The 18,219-nt window shown below is 46.2% G+C and overlaps 3 protein-coding genes and 1 pseudogene across 3 annotated transcripts; 2 read left to right on the top strand and 2 right to left on the bottom strand.

Annotated features, from left to right (window-relative positions):
* Nucleotides 1–1,895: 1,895 nt before the first annotated feature.
* On the top strand, nt 1,896–3,341 carry LOC119283599 (annotated as a pseudogene).
* A 1,667-nt stretch (nt 3,342–5,008) lies between these two features.
* On the top strand, nt 5,009–7,241 carry LOC119286536 (putative B3 domain-containing protein Os04g0347400). Its single transcript, XM_037565915.1, has 3 exons — nt 5,009–5,459; nt 6,634–6,968; nt 7,010–7,241. The coding sequence occupies exons 1-3, from the start codon at nt 5,009–5,011 to the stop codon at nt 7,232–7,234; spliced, it is 1,011 nt and encodes a 336-aa protein (XP_037421812.1). The 3' UTR covers nt 7,235–7,241.
* A 486-nt stretch (nt 7,242–7,727) lies between these two features.
* LOC119286534 (putative pentatricopeptide repeat-containing protein At4g17915) lies at nt 7,728–10,287 on the bottom strand. Its single transcript, XM_037565914.1, has 2 exons — nt 8,104–10,287; nt 7,728–7,986 (listed from the first exon to the last, which is right to left on the bottom strand). The coding sequence occupies exon 1, from the start codon at nt 10,049–10,051 to the stop codon at nt 8,603–8,605; it is 1,449 nt and encodes a 482-aa protein (XP_037421811.1). The 5' UTR covers nt 10,052–10,287; the 3' UTR covers nt 7,728–7,986; nt 8,104–8,602.
* A 192-nt stretch (nt 10,288–10,479) lies between these two features.
* On the bottom strand, nt 10,480–17,865 carry LOC119286533 (protein TPLATE-like). Its single transcript, XM_037565913.1, has 7 exons — nt 16,611–17,865; nt 14,448–15,044; nt 13,303–13,664; nt 12,858–13,158; nt 12,448–12,570; nt 11,320–11,775; nt 10,480–11,211 (listed from the first exon to the last, which is right to left on the bottom strand). Exons 1-7 carry the CDS (start codon nt 17,733–17,735, stop codon nt 10,714–10,716), a joined length of 3,462 nt encoding a protein of 1,153 aa, XP_037421810.1. The 5' UTR covers nt 17,736–17,865; the 3' UTR covers nt 10,480–10,713.
* Nucleotides 17,866–18,219: the final 354 nt, after the last annotated feature.

The raw sequence follows: 18,219 nt of genomic DNA, 5'->3' as shown, positions 1-18,219 counted from the left end.
CCTAATAACTCTAATAAGCTAGAACTAAGGGCTTTTTCGAGCAAAACTAACAAAAAATCGTTCTCAATCAACTCGGAATTAACTTAGTTTCCGTCGCTTCTAACATTTGTTCCCATAGATCCAAACATATACTACTAACCTAGTACGAAAAGATATAGTATTGGGGTTGCTAGATCTGCACAAAAGTCCTCAAAGAAATGATCACTAGATTGCAGAGAGTCGAAATGACAAATACTCATCCATTAAGATGTACCGCCAAATTTCTACTAGACCCAGGCACAAGTTCTTTTTCTGGCTTCTCCTACATGATAGAGCCAATACAAGAAACCTCTTAAGGAAGAAAAGTTTTTCCATGGATTGTTATAACTATGTCTTTTGCAATGAGAATGCATAGGAGGTGTTAAGACACCATTTTCAGGCTTGGTGTTTTGCACAAGACTGTTGGAGCAGTATCATCCCAAACATGAGGCTGGGACTTTCAATTTTTGATGGCATCCTTCTTGCTCAAAGCCTACTTCCTCCTAATAAGATTGCAATGGATATAATTATCCAAGGAAGATGGAATATTTGGTTGCAAAGGAATGAGAAATTATTCAGGCGAGAAGTACCAAGTGTTAGTTGCTGGAAATTCAGGCTCAAAGCTGATCTATTGCTGCTGGAGCACATGAAAGTCCAAGTACTTAAACTTCTTAAGGCGGTGAATAAACTTTCATGTAGTATGAGTGTTGTGACAGGAGCACTACATTGGTAATCTGATGATACCACGAGCAGGGATTGGTTAAGTTGGCTTCAGGATTTAATTTTCTTTCATATTACGTTTTCCCTGATTAATGAAAAATACGGTAGAAAAGATATAGTATTGCCATAGTCAATTAGAAAAGATATTGTTCTACGGTTTGTGCTTCAAAAATAAAAGATATAGTATTGCCATAGTTGATTAAGAATTTAACAAATTGTCCAGCGGTTTTCAGAATTTGTTTACATCAAAAATAAATGTTTAGTTTGTTGTCACAATTTGTTTATCTAGTGTAAAAAAACATAGTTATTTATTGTTGGAGTTTTTAAAGATATAGAACTTAGAGCAACTCTACAGAGTAGTCATGTACTCATATTGACAACATCCTTAGTCATATTTAGCGCCCTTCATATGAATTATGGAGGTTGCCGAGGTGATGCGCAAACACAGTCGCCATATGGTTGCTTTCATATTTGTGGGACCCATGTGTCAATGAGACTTCCTTTTTTCTTAATTAAAATAAAGATCTCATGTGAGGTGGGGTCCGCGTGAACTCTCCTTTCCGTCACACAGATCACATGCAAGATGCAACTGTCATATGAAGCGTGCTTCAAAAAGCTGCCCCCAGGACTCCTCCATAAATTATGAAGCTCGCAGGGCATATAACGACTATATCAGTGTTATTTTAGCATAAAATAACCGTAATGCAATTATTATAATGATTGGGCCAATATAATGACTCTGCTAGAGATGCTTTTACAAAGAACTCAATATTGAATTGGCCAAGAACACCCACTTGACGCTGACGAAAAAACATATTGCTCACAGAGAGGACACGACAAAATTGACAAAATCAGAAATATAGCTGCGGAGTTTTTTTTTTTTTTTTTTGCTTATTAAGTGCATGCACTGCGTGAAGAGGGAATTAATAAGAAAGGAAAAAATTGGAAGGAAAAATAGAGGAGGAAATCACATTAGGAGAGTTATTACAAATTCGAGAAAGTATATGTAACGATCACGGATTGATTCATCAACTTGTAATACAAATACTCCAAAACCTTAGCAACGCGGTAGCAGCAACCCAAGCAACATAATCACATACGTTAGCGGTCATCGAATCACAGCGGTCGTGATCTCTAAACCGGCGATCATCGATACGATGGGCTTCCGAGCAGCTGAGACGACGATGAGGAAGGATCCGCCACAGTCTGCCGGCTCCGAGGGGCTGGTGGCGCTATCCGCCAGCCTCGCGCGGGGCATCGCCGGCAACCCCGTGGACAGCAATCTGGTCTTCTCGCCGCTCTCCATCTACACCGCGCTGTCGCTCGTGGCCGCCGGCGCCCATGGCGCCACCCTGGACGAGATCCTTCGCGTCCTCGGCGCACGGTCCCGCGGCGAGCTCGACGAGTTCGTCGCGCGTGCGGTGGGTGGCGCGTTGCAAGACCGGACGGACTCCGGCGGCCCGCGCGTGGCGTTCTCATGCGGCGTCTGGAGCGACCTGGCGTGCCCGCTCAAGCCCGGGTTCCTCAAGGCCGTCGCCGGCGGCGGGTACAGGGCCGAGGCCTCCACCGTCGACTTCCGCGGCGACCCCGACGGCTCGCGCCAGCTGATCAACACGTGGGCGGCGCGCGCCACGAACAGCCTGATCGACTCCGTCCTCGGCCCTGGGTCGGTGACCGAGTCCACCCGCGTCGTGCTCGGCAACGCCGTGTACTTCAAGGGCAAGTAGGACCAGCCCTTCGACGAGAGGAACACCGCCGACGCGCCGTTCCGCCGGGTCGGCGGCGCCCTCCCCGTCGACGTGCCCTTCATGCAGAGCTGGGATGACCAGTTCGTGGCCGTGCACGACGGGTTCAAGGTGCTCAAGCTTCGGTACAAGATGGTGGACGCGTTCCTGACGCGTGATCCCAGGAAGCCCGCCCCATTCTTTCCGAAGAGTGCTCCGCTCCTCCGTCCTGATCGATTCTCTCATGCCGCTTCACCTTCCCGCCATGGTTCCTACGGCCGCGCCGGTCCGTATCCGTACTCCAGCGGACATCCAAACGCATCTTCCAGCCTCGCCGACCCGTACGGCGACATTAACACGTATTCAACCGCGTCCTCCAGCTCCACACAGTTCTCCTTGTGCATCTTCCTCCCGGACGCCGACGACGGCCTGCGCAGCCTGGTCGACGCGATCGCTTCACGGCCGGGCTTCCTGCACGACCACCTGCCTCGCCGGAAGGTCGAGGTCGGCGAGTTCCGGGTGCCCAGGTTCAAGCTGTCCTTCCACGACAGCGTGGTCGACGTCCTCAAGGAGTTGGGCCTCAGCCTGCCGTTCAGCCCGCTGGGCGACCTGTCCGACATGACGGGGCCCGACGACTCCGGCTTCGGAATGGTCGTGGACGAAGTCGTCCACAAGGCGGTGATCGAGGTGAACGAGGAGGGCACGGAGGCCGCGGCCGTCACCATGGTTACTGACCGATATGGCTGCGCGGCCAGGTACAGTCCGCCGCGGCGGGTGGATTTCGTCGCTGATCATCCGTTTGCCTACTTCATCGTGGAGGAGGAGACCGGCGCCGTCGTCTTCGCCGGCCATGTCGTTGACCCCTCGAGAGAAAGTTAGCATTGTACGCCCAATTTCAAATACAGTGCGTTTGAGATGATGGCCAAATTTTGCAATTATTTTTGCATTTCAAAAGCGCCTACAAAAATTCTTCGACAGAAAAACAGTTAGGATTCAGTTCTTCAGTTCAGTGGTCTTTTAATTTGTACAGTTATTTTAGCATTTCAAAAGCGCCTTTAATTTGTACAATAAGCATTGCACCCTTTGAACCCTTGTCCATATTCCTCGTCGGCTAGCCTAAGGCGGTGAGTTCGTTGCTTTAAAATGCATGTTATAGTAAGGAGAATTTTTAGGTTGCATAGGTTGCGTTGCCAATTTGCAACCATGTGTACGTTTTTACTGTACAAATGGATGGCATGTTGCAGTGGTCATGGATATCTTTTGTAATTGTCATGTTCATGCTGCAAAGTTGTTTTCATGCTGTTGCATGCGTTGGATTAGTTCTATGGTACATCAGTGCGAGGATTCCCTTACCGACTATTTGCAACCAATGAGTTTGTCGCATAGATAAGAAATATTCCATGGTGTGTTCTATATGTTCAAACATTTTTGCATGTTTTTAAATACGAGGAAAAAATGTTGCGACGTGTTTATTTTTGGACCCCCCTTAGCTGACAGCCTCCGGGAAGGGTGGCATTTGTGAACGATTTTGATGGCATTTTTAATTTGAGGGAATGACAGTTTCTTCACAGTGACAACTGTTATCAAAAAGGGTTCGCTCGCCACCGCAAGTTAACTTTTTCGTTATTTCTTTAACACAATACAGACATGGACGCTCATACATACACATACCTCTATGAATGCACGCACTACCCATATGAGCACCTCTGAAAGACTGAATCAACACATCATCTTGAGATTGGGAAGTCGACACAACGCCTTTGTAGTTGATAGAAACATCCCCTCGCACTAAATGTACATTGCCGGAAGGACTGAAATAAATTCAGAAAAATACGAGCGCCAGTGTCAAGTCTAGGTCTGGAACTCTGTTGGGCTGTGGGCATACTATTGTCCTCCTAACCACCACCACAAGTTAGTTCGCAATGTTGAGATGATGTTACATGTGTAGAAAAAAAATGTTGCTCATAGCATTTCAATGCTAAAGAATAGAACGCTCTAGATGCCGAATATGAGGGAGATCTGCCGACGAGGGAAATGGTGAATCGGGCGTTTTGAGTGGATGCAAAAGAATACTTATGATTTATATAAACCAAACAACTCATATCCCTGTAAAAAGAACATGTAAAAGAAATTGAATCCTCCAAATAATCAAAGAGTCTAACTGTGCTGTGTAATCGCTTTGCTACCAAATTTTATCGTTTTCAAGTTTCAACCATGTGAGGACGTGTCAATGCAATCCTGCGACTTGTAAAAATCTTCCAATCAGAGAGGCCCCTCAATCCTTCACATTTACTAGCAAAATATGTTACCCGTGCTCTGTAATTGCACCGGCTGCTCTAAAAGCTCCAGCTAAAGATGCCAATTCACCAAAGAGAAATGAAGCCATTCCATGACCGCCAGATTAAATTCCCATGCTCAATGCTAAACATATTGGCCCCAAATCTACAGTAACGCCTATAATAACTGTTCCCTTGCTATTCTTCCTCTTCCTCCTCCTCCGGTGTGTGCTCTGGAAAAACTTGCTGCGCGGTCCACACGACAGAAAAATGGCTTCCGACAGCAACCGGAAGGCTCCCTGCGGCAAGCCTCAGTTCCTCAAGGTGCTCTTCACGGACTTCATGGAGAAGATGCCGATCCCGGCCAAGTTCATGCGGCGGCACCTGGCAGCGGAGCCCGGGCTTCGGCGGGCCACCCTGATGAGCCCGTTGGGCAAATTCTGGCATGTCGACGTGGTCCGAGACGGCCACGGCGACGACAGCGACGTCTACTTCGCCGGCGGCTGGGCCGAGTTCGTGAGGGCCAACAGGCTGGAGGAGGAGAACTTCCTGGTGTTCAAGTACGAAGGGAACATGGTGTTCACCGTGAAGGTGTTCGAGACGTCCGGGTGCATCAAGAACTACGACGACCTTGTCGTCGCCGGCGCATTGTTAGAGCAGGCAGCACCGAGGAAGCGGTCCAGCACTGGCTGTGGATCGCAGCCTACCTCCAAGGGCCATGGTACGTCTCGCTTCTTCTTCTCAGAATGAGTTTATGTGTGAATGTGTTTTTCCTGCAAAGATATCACGTCACAATTGTCAAGTCTATATTATCTTTAAGAAATTAACAGTGTGACTATATATGAAGTATGATCACACGATGGAAAACAACAAACTTCTTTGTTCTCAACAGAAGTACACCTCATGAAAAAATTAAAGGAAACCAAGATCATGTAGAATCTGCATTTTAGCCTTTTAGGACTTCTTTGATTCACATTATTTGTAAAACGAGTGTCGTGGCATATTGAAAACTACTGGATTATATGGTCATTTGGTTGTGCACAAAAAAGCGTAGGATCCATATTGAAAACTACTGGATTGTTCACATGATTTCCTACAGAACCTAGTACTCCCTCCGATCCATATTGGTTGTCGCATGTCTAGATACATCCGTTTGAGCGACAACTAATATGGATCGGAGAGACTACAAACAAATCCTAAAAAATATCCTATGGATTGCAATCGCAAATGAAACAACATACGTAGGAAATATTCCAAAGGATCACAATCCTCCAAAATTCCTATGCAATTCCTTCGAATTAAAGGAGGCCCTAATAATGTTCCATATTCTCAGTTCTTATAAATGTCTACTTGGGATGTTAATTTCACTAACTGAGTTACAATAGCTTGGAAGTGTTGATGTTTGACATTCTCAATTCTTATAAACATATCTTTTTTTACCCTCTCAAAAATATTACTAAGATTTATTTATTTTTGATACAGACCCTTTACGCTTACTTGTGGAGACCAAAAATATTAAAAATATATAGAATGTTTTTTTTCCTTTTGATGGATAGAAGTATACTTTCACTCATCAACTACACCCAAACTTATGTCACAGAAAAAAAAACAGCTACACTATAACTCATAGTGAATATTTGTGTGAGAATATGGCGAATGTCAAATAAATCACAATCATTGTGAATAGGTGATGTTCCCCATTCAACTACATACCCAAAAAAAAAAACCTCAACGTGTCCCGAAAATACAACTCCTGCATACGTACAGATAAAACACCGCTCACCATTTCCAATATTCTGTGTAAACAAATCTGCACATATATACCGGGTAGGTAGATATAGCGAGCGTAAAAATCAGGAAGATTAATAATGGAGCTTATCTTGTATGTTTCGCAGGTGGTACACATGCTCAGAAAACCAGGAAGGTCAGTGACAGGAGCCTTACCGGTGATGGTGCCATACAGGCAAAGAAGCAGTACAAACCTCGCAGGATTCTGATGGAAGAAAATGATGGCGAGCAAGATGCCACCACAGAGAAGTACGCCCAAGCGGACACCCACTCCGGCATCGCAACGGAGGCCAAGGAGTCTGACTACACCGGCACCCTCCCTTTCTACGCCAAGACGGCGACTCCTTGCAACATTCGCTACAGCTACATGGCAAGTTCTTTAGCTGGTTCAAAATCAAATCTATACTCTCTAGTTCAGATAGATATGCACTGTGAACTTATAGTGTTTGTTTTGGCTTGGGCCTCGTGTAGAACATCGGGAAGAAGTTCTGTGTCATGAACGGCATCGCGACGAACCGGCTGATGATACTCAAGGACTCGGGCGGGAGGTCGTGGCCCGTGAAGCTGACGCTGACGAGCGACCAGGCGCGCATGAAGGCCGGGTGGGGCCACTTCTCCGGCCACCACGGGATCAAGGTCGGGGACCTCTGTGTCTTCCACCTCGTCGACGAGCACACCTTCAACGTCAGCATAAGGAGGGCCGAGTAATAATGAAGTGTTTTGGCTACTGGTGCTCTGTGTGGGATGTGTCTTTTTTCCATACTGTCTTGGATTTGTCCCTTTAGGTTTGGTAATAATAATAATAAAGTGTCTCGGGTTCCAAACAGCACGCATTTTAGATGTAACCACATACACTAGTGGAAACTCGCTGACAAACAGAGCAACAAATGAAACCATATAAGGCAGGTGAATGAAATGGAACACAGTGAATTCATATCAATGATCTCAGATATGTAGAAGTGCCATTAGCATGCAAATAAACAAAAAGAACAAGAATGTGACATTGCTATGTGCCATACAGGACTAGTTTATACTTCCAGGCACATGATTTCACCATCTGAAGACCATATGCAGTCAATGGAAAAGAAGCAAACGATATACTGTGCAAAAATAATTTGGTGATGGTTTAGGTTAGACTATCAAAATCTTAAGAAAAGGCAGCAGTATGCCTGTTCAACACAAATCTACAGAGTAGGCAGCATAGCAGAAACACGATTATGTTGTTAATGTTTCTTTCATTGGCATACATATTTTCCTCAAACAGGTTAATGCTGTTACATGATGTTTCCCCAAAAAATATTATTTTTCTGCCGCTTCACAAGAATTAAACAAAGCAAAAATGATGAACAAATGGACTGTTGTGTACTAAGTACCAATATTTGCATTTTGTGATCTTATACTGCAGTGTGCGCATCATGTCTGGAGCAAAAGGATCCTGATCAAATCATCACACCGATCACCTAAAAGAGGGGGCAATTAGCAATATGCTTCACACAAAATTTGAACTCCATGACGACGATAGGGTATTCACTGCGTTAAACGAAAACTATGATTGCAAATATATTATCCATAATTACCTCTATTGAAACTTTGGAATGCTAATAATCACTTGGATTTAATCAGCGCCATCCAAATAATATTCACATCCAAGGTGATGCGTGGACCAGGCAAAGATCACTTCCTGTGTATACTGCGCTGGCATCATGACCACTTGCCAGCTAGTGATCACATGTTGCATCTTCTCCTGCTGTATAATTTCAAATGATGCTTGGCTCTAAGGGTGGCTGATTACATACTGCAACATTGGCAGACAATATGGTATCTCCAAGAGCTGATGTATAAGATTAGTAACACCCGTCAACAATACCATGATCCTACTTTCCTTCCTCCAGTTTATGCCACAAGAACTGGATGTTTGACATTCATCTCGATGCAGGATCATCTCCAAATTTCAATTTGTCTGCTCAATTGATCTTCTTGATTCTGCAGGACCACCCAGTGAAGTTGAAGACTGTTTTCCTTGGACTTGGATTATAGTTTTAACAGCCTAGCCATACGTAATTTCAATTTGTCTGCTCAATTGATCTTCTCGATTCTGCAGGACCACCCAGTGAAGTTGAAGACTGTTTTCCTTGGACTTGGATTATGGTTTAACAGCCTAGCCATACGTAACGCTGCCCGAACTTTCCTCACGTCATTCTGAAACCCTGCACTACGAAGGCCAGCAATGACAGCACGCTTTGCAGATGCAAGAACACTGTTCCCTTCACGCAAGCAGATCCGCAAGAATTTGGATGCCATATGATACCTACCCACCTTACATAGACCATGGACTAGTGATGTGTAAGTAAAATCATCCTTCAGCTTCATGTTGTGAAGTAATTTGATGGCTGCATCCACCTCATCAGATTTGCAGAGTGCGTCCACCAAGCAATTGTAAGCAACAATATTTGAATCCATGTCCCTTATCTCCATGTAACATAACTGCTTATGTGCAGCCTCGAAATGTCCCATCTTGCACAAACCATTGACCAAAATTGAGAATGTGTACTCATCACTCTCCAGACCACCCTCTTCCATCATACTCAGCAGCTCAAACGCGTCATCCAGCTTCCCTTCCTGGCATCGCAGGTAAATCAGCGTATTATAGCATGCACTGTCAAGCCTGAACCCACTCCGTATCATTAGCTCACTGTAGGTATTGGCTTCTTCCATCCGTCCCTTCTTGACTAACGCACTAATCACCGTGCAGTATGGGAAGAGATCTGGAATGTACCCTCCGTCCAGCAATGACAAGAAGGTCTCCAGCCCCTGATCAAACCTGCCGTACTTAAAGCAGCACTTCATGACCGTCGTGTAAGTGACGACGTTCGGGGCATGCTTGGTCCTCCCAAGCTCCCTGAGGACCATGCGGGCGTACCCCACCTTGCCTGACTTGCACAGCCCATTGATCATCGTGTTGTAAGTCACAATGCCCACCGGGAGCCCCGTCCTCTGCAGATACCTGAACATCCTGTACGCGTTGATCGCGTGACCGAACCTGAAGAGCCCGTCCAGGAGTGTGTTGTAGGTGGTGGCGCACGGCGCGACGCCTTTCTCGGCCATATCGGCAAACACCCGGTAGGCATCCTCCGGGTGGCCAGACCGGAACAAGCAGTGCATGAGCGCGTTGTAGCTCCAGGCGTCGGGGGCGACCCCCGCCTGGAGCATTTCGTCGAACAGGTCGAGGGCGCGCATCGTGAGCCCCCTCCGCGCGGCGCCGGCGATGAGGGAGTTGTAGGTGACGGCGTCGGGGCTCACCCCGGCCTCCCGCATCCGGCGCAGGACGGAAAACCCCGCGTCGAGGCCCGAGGCGCGGCAGTGCGCGGCGAGGAGGGTGTTGTAGGTGACGACGTCGGGGGGCATGCCGAGGCGGATGGCGTCGACGAGGACGGACTCCGCCCGGGCGAGGCCGCCGCCGCGGCAGAGCGCCGCGAGGCAGACGTTCATGAGCCGCGTGGACAGCCGCGTCCGCGCCCAGGTCATTGCTCCCCCTCCGCCTCCTCCTCGCCGCGAGACTATCTTCCGGTTCCGGGCTCGCTTCGACTCCCATACAGCTCGCTCGCTGTCCAGACCAACTTGCCGAGTTCGCGACGAGCAAGGCCGGCGCCTTGTTATGGGGCAAGCGCCCGGCCGCAGGAGGCGGCGAGAGGTTGGTGGCGGCGACGGCGCCGCCGGGTGGTCGGGGCTCGGGAGGGAGTTGGGAGTTCGCACTTCGCAGACCGCGCAGCGAGGGACAGACTAGAGAGAGAGGCCAGGTGGGCCACGCATGTCATAGGCGGCACGGTCAGACAAGTAGGGTTCATTTCGCCTGACCCAACAGTCAGTGAGTATAACAGGAAAAGGAATTAATTCAGCACCTAAAATCGATGGGATTTCCTTCAAAAACTATCGTACGAAAGATTCACAACAAATTGGAGAGGAAAAAATCATTCTCATTCACACTAATGCTTTGAGCTATGTTACAAAAAGAACGAAACATCGTTTGTGGTACAACAATACCTGTGAATACAATGAAAAAATCAGGAAATCGGCAGGATCATACATACTCAAAAATCAAAATGTCGGACGGCTGAAAAAAATAAATCAAAATGTGGCTCGAGGAAAAGGCAGGTACAAAATTATACAGGCGGAGCGCAGACCAGGCCTCACTGTGCCTTCATGGCTTTCTCCTTGCACAGCTGGTGCCACTCCTGGAGCACGGCTGCTTGGAGGGCACGGTGCTCGGCTTCCTCCGCTGTGAGCTTGGAGAGCGTGGAGGGGCCCTTGGGGTTCCCAAATCCGTCCAACTCCTCGCTCTGCTTCCTCTCCTCTTCCTCTTGCTCGGTTTTCGCGGGCGGCATCTTAGGTTTGGCTGCCTTGAGTAGCGCTATCCTCTCCATGGATATCTTCAGTCGCTCCGCAGCTGTGCTCTTCACCTCCTCTTCGGGCATGTATTCAACAGCGCCGTCCGTGATGTCGTCCAGCCAGCCCTGGAGGTCCGACTCGATCTCTCTTGTGATCGATTCATCAGATGCACGCACGACAAACTTGCATATCATCGTGGTTGTCTCGTCACCCAGATCTACATTTCGGCTCACCTCACTTGCACCGAAGATCATCATGCCCACAAACCCACCAAACCATGTCTTTGCGGCGTAACACAACTGTGGAAGATACATGTGTTATAACCTTACAAAAATGGTAACGCTGCACAGGATAGAATCAAGACCATGACATGACACCGTCTAAGTGATTATCAGTCAAATGCTTACCTGGAACCCAGCAACTGTTCGGATGAAATGAGAGCAGACTTGATGGAAGGGCTTGGAATAAATTGACTTCAACCCACTGAGGAAAGGAGAGCTATCATACTGCTGAGCAGCAGTGGCCTTGAAACCGCTACCTTCATATGTGTATGTGCCAGTGCACTCAACCATGGCTGGCAAGCCTGGCCATAGACGGAAATACTCAACTGGAGAGCATTCATATGGCAAGAGAAGTTCGGCGAGAGGGATCTTGTAGGGCTGACACCGTAAAACAACCGGCTCCCCAAGCTCTGGCCGGAGCGCGCGCTTCTGCCTCGTCATTTGTGAGTCCTCTTCTGCATAATCTCCTTCATAGTCTGCCGATCCTCCACTTCCGTAGAATGGGTAATACAGGACTTGAACCCAGAGAGAGCATCTCTCAAAATGTGAAACTCCCACAGTGACACTACTTTGGACTGGATCCTGCAGAATTGACAAAGCATTTTCCAAATAAATTAGATGCAAATATGGATTAGCCGATCTGAGATGGCAGTACTTACCCAATGATATAATACTCCCTCCGCCCGGAAATACTTGTCATCAAAATGAATAAAAGAGGATGTATCTAGACGTCTTTTAGTTCTAGATACATCCCTTTCTATCCATTTTGATGACAAGTATTTTCGGACGGGGGGAGTATTTATTATCACTATTCTATTTTTATCAATAGCCCACATTTTTAGCGCAACTCATCTGGAAACAAGATACTGTCACTGGTAGTTAAGTTACTTGAAAGCCGCCGCAATGCTGGATGGCCTGGCTCTTTGAAAATCACTTATATTTAACATCATGATCATTATCTGGTGTGCAATATAATGTGAGCTCAACTGGCTATACAAGTATACTACATTGGGAGGTGGTGGTCTTTAAATTTTGCCAGGAAATAGATTGAGAAGTTCACTAGCCAAGGAAGAAAATCTTTCACTGTAAACTATATTCAAATAATATATTTGCAAACAAACTGCGGCCCTACATTTGTCTGCCCATTCTGACTAATGACAAATTCTTAAATATTTAATTACTGATACATAATTGAAATTAAACTGCACAGTAAAAGCATATGTAAACAAGGCATTTCAAGAGTCGTGGAGGCACCTGGGAAACAAGATTACGCAGGTGGCGAACAGTGCGGGAAAATCCATCCATATAATACAGTGCTCCAGAGAGCCCAACTCGGATATCCACCCTGTTGAGTTCCAGCTCAGTCAAATTCAAAATCTGCAAAAGTGTACATTAGTTAAAAAGGGCAATCATACAGCTCAAAGTCAAACAATACTATGGCTTACAGCAAAACCATATGCCAGCAGCCACAAATATTTGTTTTAATTTCTCACCATTTTACCGGGTGGCAAAGTGCACATAAACTATGCAGGAGCAATAAATAAAGATATAAAGTTCCTAACCTAACCAGTGATCAACAGTAACCATGAAACAGCAGTACAGATCAATAGAAATTATGTTAAATGTACACGGAAAAGATCATCATCTCATCGATCAGGTTATACCTTTAAATGTAGGGTGATTCTGCCATCAGTTGGATCCGCCAAATGATATGCTTCGATGTAACATGGATCACTGCTGCCAGTCAGAGTGCGTGCTTTTGGAAGATCTTTGTGCAAAGCACCGATACCCTTCGTCTGTAGGAGCGTTAACTGGCTGGGATTGGGCCTCCAAAGCTCCTGGATGGCCTTGTGAACTAATCCCTCCAATTTCCTATCTTGTGCAGCAGCAGCCTCTGAAAACTGAACTGTAAGCTTGTGGTGGCTAAAAGGGTAATCTCCTGTAGCATCACCTACACCAACCCACCTGGATGAAATATTGGAAAGTTAAACATGGCAGTTATTTTTTTTTTCAAATGCATGTTCGTAGAGAATTTCTTTTTTTAGATACAGAACTTCTGCAAATAGTGCAGCCTGATGTAAAATAATTAGTTTGAAGTGCAACCCTCACCTGTTATCTGGATGATTCGTCACATACTTTATTATCTGCAAGACATAACGTGACTGATGCTTGGTGACAGAATCAGCTGAAGTACTTGACCTGAACTCCTCCAATTCTTTACTGAGGAGCTGGCCGGCTCTTGCATTTCTGGTTCCCAAACGCTGAGCGCATATGAGGACAGCCTGCACATCTTGTATCCTATTTGATGTAGTGGCAGAGGAATCGGTGTTGAATAAAGTCTTATGCATGTTAGATATGATGATATTCAGAGGATCCTCTGGGTCATCAGCTAAAAGAGGATCAAGACCTTCAAGATCAAAGTGTTCAGAAATTGCCCATATCAGCCGTGATGATATTCTTGAGGTATGAACCTGAAACATTTATTCACGTTTAAATATAGGCCAATCTGGATTTAAGAAAAGGTACTGAAGAACTGAGGGATTAATGACACCATTGGTCTTTTATCAATCATCTCTAACTAGAAAACAATCTTTACAGAATGGCACAGTTTAAGCTACACCTATTTGCAGTGGAAGATGAACAAAAGTGTACAAGGAAACCAAACAAAGGCAGGCATAGTGAGATCCAAACGCAGGTAAATCCTTGACAAAGTAGGTGCCATTAAGTTAGTAATAAGTAAGAGTATAAAGCCTACGATTATACTGAATTAGTAATGAAAAAGAATTGGCATAGAACTAGGTGGGATCAGGCAAAACATTTTTTTTATGACAGTGCATTACTCCCTCATTTCCAGTTTATAGGGCTCAATTCAAAAATCTCACCAACCAATGTAGATGGTGAGTGGTGGAATACTTTTTGTAGTTTGCAAAAACACCCAATTAATGCTCTTATTTTTCTCAAAAATTATGTTTACCAATGTATTAATTGCAATACATGCATGCATAAAGTACATGCACTGGTCAATCTTCTCTTAATACTTGCATGCAATGATTTAATGCATCTTGGAATTTGAACATGTGATGGGGAACAACCAAATTGAGCCTTATAAAATGGAAAAACTAAAATTTTGAGATAAGCCCTATAAACCGGAAAGGAGGGAGTAGTAATGAATAAAAATTGCACCTTCAGTCCAACTGGTATTTAAATGCATAAAAAAATGTATTTGAATATCAGATAATGAGATGAATCATAACCTCGCGAAGATCCCTAATAAGCTGTAGCTGCAAATTTCGAAGTCTAGTCTCATTTAAAATCTGATCTTGAGATGCACCAGTCTTAATTGTCTTTACGCCGCCTCTGGTATCATATATATGACAAAGCCGTACAAGCAACTTCAGGTAGCAATCGATTGCATAGGTGCGCCCGTCACAGTCCCAGAGAACACAAGGCCTGCAAACTTCCACCACATCCAAAGCAGGTTCTGTCCAATTCAACGCACCGTAACCAGTTCCATAGGCTAATGCCCCTATAACTCTACTCTCTGTCCCAGAATTCTTCTGCTCAGGTAGTGGAAGAGATAGCTGGAAACAACTTTCAACCAGTGAGGCAACTAGCTCTTCTCTGAACAAGCTTTTGCTTGTTATGCTGTTTAGATCATCCTTCACCCTTGCATCCTCAAAAAGAGATATCACATCTGTTCCTGGAACGGGCTTCTGACCTCTTCGAACGCTCTCCTTTGCAAAAAGATCAACACAAAGGGCAGTTCGGCAAATGCATGCCAATGCATGCATTCTATCTGATTCGGCTCTCAAATTTTTCAGCATCTGAAGCAGCCTTTTGAACAGAGACACCTGCATCACAGAACATGCTTTTGTAAATCCATCTTGAACACAAATTTTCACAACACTTGTTCACTAAACTGAAATTGTCCCTCTCGCTATCTTCTTTACAAGTTATGCACGGAAGGAAGAAAGTGGTACAGATCTGCTAGCACATGATATGGCATGACTCCAATCAAATGAATTATTTTACATTTTAGAAACCCGGAAAAACGGAGAATATGGGGTGCATGGGCAACTAGTTGCCAGAATTACATTCCGAACATAGTAGCATTAATTGGTAAACAAGATGCCAATAGTATACTACTAAACCAGGTATCAAAGTAATGATGCATAACCATTTTACATTGGCTCCACGAGTTATAAATATTGATGATTATATGCTAAGTAATGTGAATGTTTTCAAAGGCCCAATACTTCTCTGCTTAATTTGAATGGATAGCGAGCAAACAATATTGTATCACCTATGGGCTTAAGTTGCTTAGTAACTGATCTATCATGACAATGTAAATCAATGCTTAGCCGATAAGGTTAATAAATAAACTTTGATTTGTGATATATAGTACCTATAACGATGTAAATCATAAGGTAATGCTCATGCTACGGAACACACCAACAAACTAGTTGTGATACACTAGCAAGATTTTTACTTGCCGTATTTAAGAGATGGCATCAAAAAAAAAGGGCAACCTGGTGCATGTAGCTCCCGCTTGCGCAGGGTCCAGGGAAGGGTCCGACCACTTTGGGTCTATAGTACGCAGCCTTTCCCTACATTTCTGTAAGAGGCTGTTTCCAGGACTTGAACCCATGACCTCATGGTCACAAGGCAGCAGGTTTACCACTGCGCCAAGGCTCCCCTTCATTTAAGAGATGGCATCAAATGATGAAAATTATAATTAATAAATACATATACTAGCATTTCAGAAAATCACTTTTTGTCCAAATAAACAGACAACAATCAGCACACGGAAATACAACCAACTAAAGCGCCGTTTGATTCACCGGTCTAACAACAAGAAAATAGATTTTTGGATTTTTGGCATAAGACTGAAATAGGAGATCATATGGGATAAGACTAAATTTGTTTGGTTCATACAAGAATGTCAGCTTTGAGATCAGAATTTATGAATCTAATAACTAATAACTCTTCATGGTACTGACACTCAAGATTTATAATACTGTAGTTTTAAAACTTGGGATCAGTATGGTTTCAGGCTTGCACTAAAAACAGCACTAACTAGTAGAATTGCGTGTTACTGGAATTACTTGACAGACTCTGGTTAAAACAATAGCTTATTTGGCTGAAAGGCTACCCATGTTTCAACTGCAATTTATGTCATGTCTAATTGATGACAGATAAATCCATGTATTGACACGAAAATAGAAGCCTCCTAAATTACTTCATACAAACTTGGCTACCACTGCTAATGCCCACTTCCAGAATCCTTGATCCAGTAGCCTCGTTGACATTGGGCACAAGACACAACCAGTAGATTTACCACAGGAAATTAGCAAACAACAATCATTGAGTTGATAAGACTAAGGTGAATTGCTCTTATAAGTCGATTGATTTAGTACCTGCATTCCAAGATCCAGCAAATGGAGATTCGCCACAACAGCCCTGACGATCGTCTCCCTCATCGATGAGAACTCTTGTCGGTCCCATAGTGTTAGGATTGCAATAATGGCAGCTGAAGCCCACTCCGGCTTGCCTCCGGGCGCATCTGCGAGCGAGAGCATATTGATCCCCACCTCAAACACCAGTGGCGGTTCCAGCGAGCTAAGGAAAGGAAGCAAGTGCGAGACAATGTCAGACACCCCCACCAACTTCTCCGCACTCGCCTCCACGGTATCGGCTATTGTAGTGTCTCCCGGTTTGGCAATCTGCCGCAGCGTGTTCACCGCGCCAGATGCAACCATTTTTGCTGCATGCACAAGAGGGTACACAGTGACCCGGAAGCTCTCAACGGGCATAACCATGGATCGAGCAATGAGCATATTTCGCCGGGACCAGATGAAGTCGATGGCGTCAGCTGCCCACTGGGCACGCACAGCGAGCGCGCCCTCTCCATCAACGAGCTTGTCCCCAGCAAGCCGGCTCATACGCCGCGCGTCCAGCTCCTGGAACAACCGAGCAAGTGCCTCGAACGCTGCGGCTGCCACTGCGTCTGCGGAGTCTAAGGCCAGCTCGGTCAGACGGCCCCACCAGGTGGTGGCGTGCCCCATGAGCGAGGGGTTGGTGGAGCACATGAGCGCGAGGTCATCGCGCGGGAGGAGGGAGGAGAGGGAGGTAACGGCGGCAAGGCGGAGTGACTCGGCGGGCGAGGAGAGAGCGGCAGCGATGTCGGCGTGCGCGGAGGAGAGGAGGGTTGGGAGTAGGTGCGAGGGGAGCGACGGGAATGAGGCGATGGAGGAGGCGGCGACGTCGGGATCCGGGAAGGAGAGGTCGGAGCGTAGGGAGGAGAGCAGGAGCGGGTCGAGGAGATCGGGGGGCAGGGGCAGCGCACGGAGAAGGTCGAGCGCAAGGCGCTTGCAGACGGCCGAGGAGGGCGCCGCTAGGATCTCGGTGGCGGCGGTGCGGGCTAGCGCGGAGACGTCGCGGCCGGCGGCGCACTGCTGCAGGGCCTGCAGGAGCGCTGACGACTGCCGGAGAGCGTCCGAGGAGCGGAGATCGGTGGTGATCTGCGCGATGAGGAGGTCCATCGCGCCGCTGCCGCAATTGGGCTCCGGCGATCGCCGGAGCTGGGGAAGAGTAGCGGTGGTCGTGCAGATCTGGGAGGGAAGGGGGGAGTGCCAGAGCACGAGAAGGGTCGGTGTTTTGTTTGAGTGCGGTGCTGCGGCCGGTGGTAACGGGTCGGATCTTTTCGTCCAGCGACTTCGGTGACTCGGCGAGGACTGATCAGTAGGGCCCAGAGCGACTGTAATGGTCGGGGTTCGATCTAGACCGTCTATGTTGAAGTTTTTGCTAAAGTGAGTGTATCTGACGGTGCAGGCCGCTCGAGAGGTGAAATAACACAGCCACTGATTATTGTTCTTTCAGAAATAGTTTATTTCATAATTTACTGGGACAATGTCCGAATGCGTTAGCTTGTGATGTATCTGCCCATTTTAAGTAAGGAAGATTTCTTGATTCTCCTTCGTCACACCTTTATATCCGTTAATTTTTATGTAAATTATAAAAACTAAT

Source organism: Triticum dicoccoides, chromosome 4A (assembly GCF_002162155.2).
Source record: "Triticum dicoccoides isolate Atlit2015 ecotype Zavitan chromosome 4A, WEW_v2.0, whole genome shotgun sequence".
In the NCBI taxonomy this organism is placed as follows: Eukaryota; Viridiplantae; Streptophyta; class Magnoliopsida; order Poales; family Poaceae; genus Triticum; species Triticum dicoccoides.
This window is presented reverse-complemented; position numbering and strand designations above follow the sequence as displayed.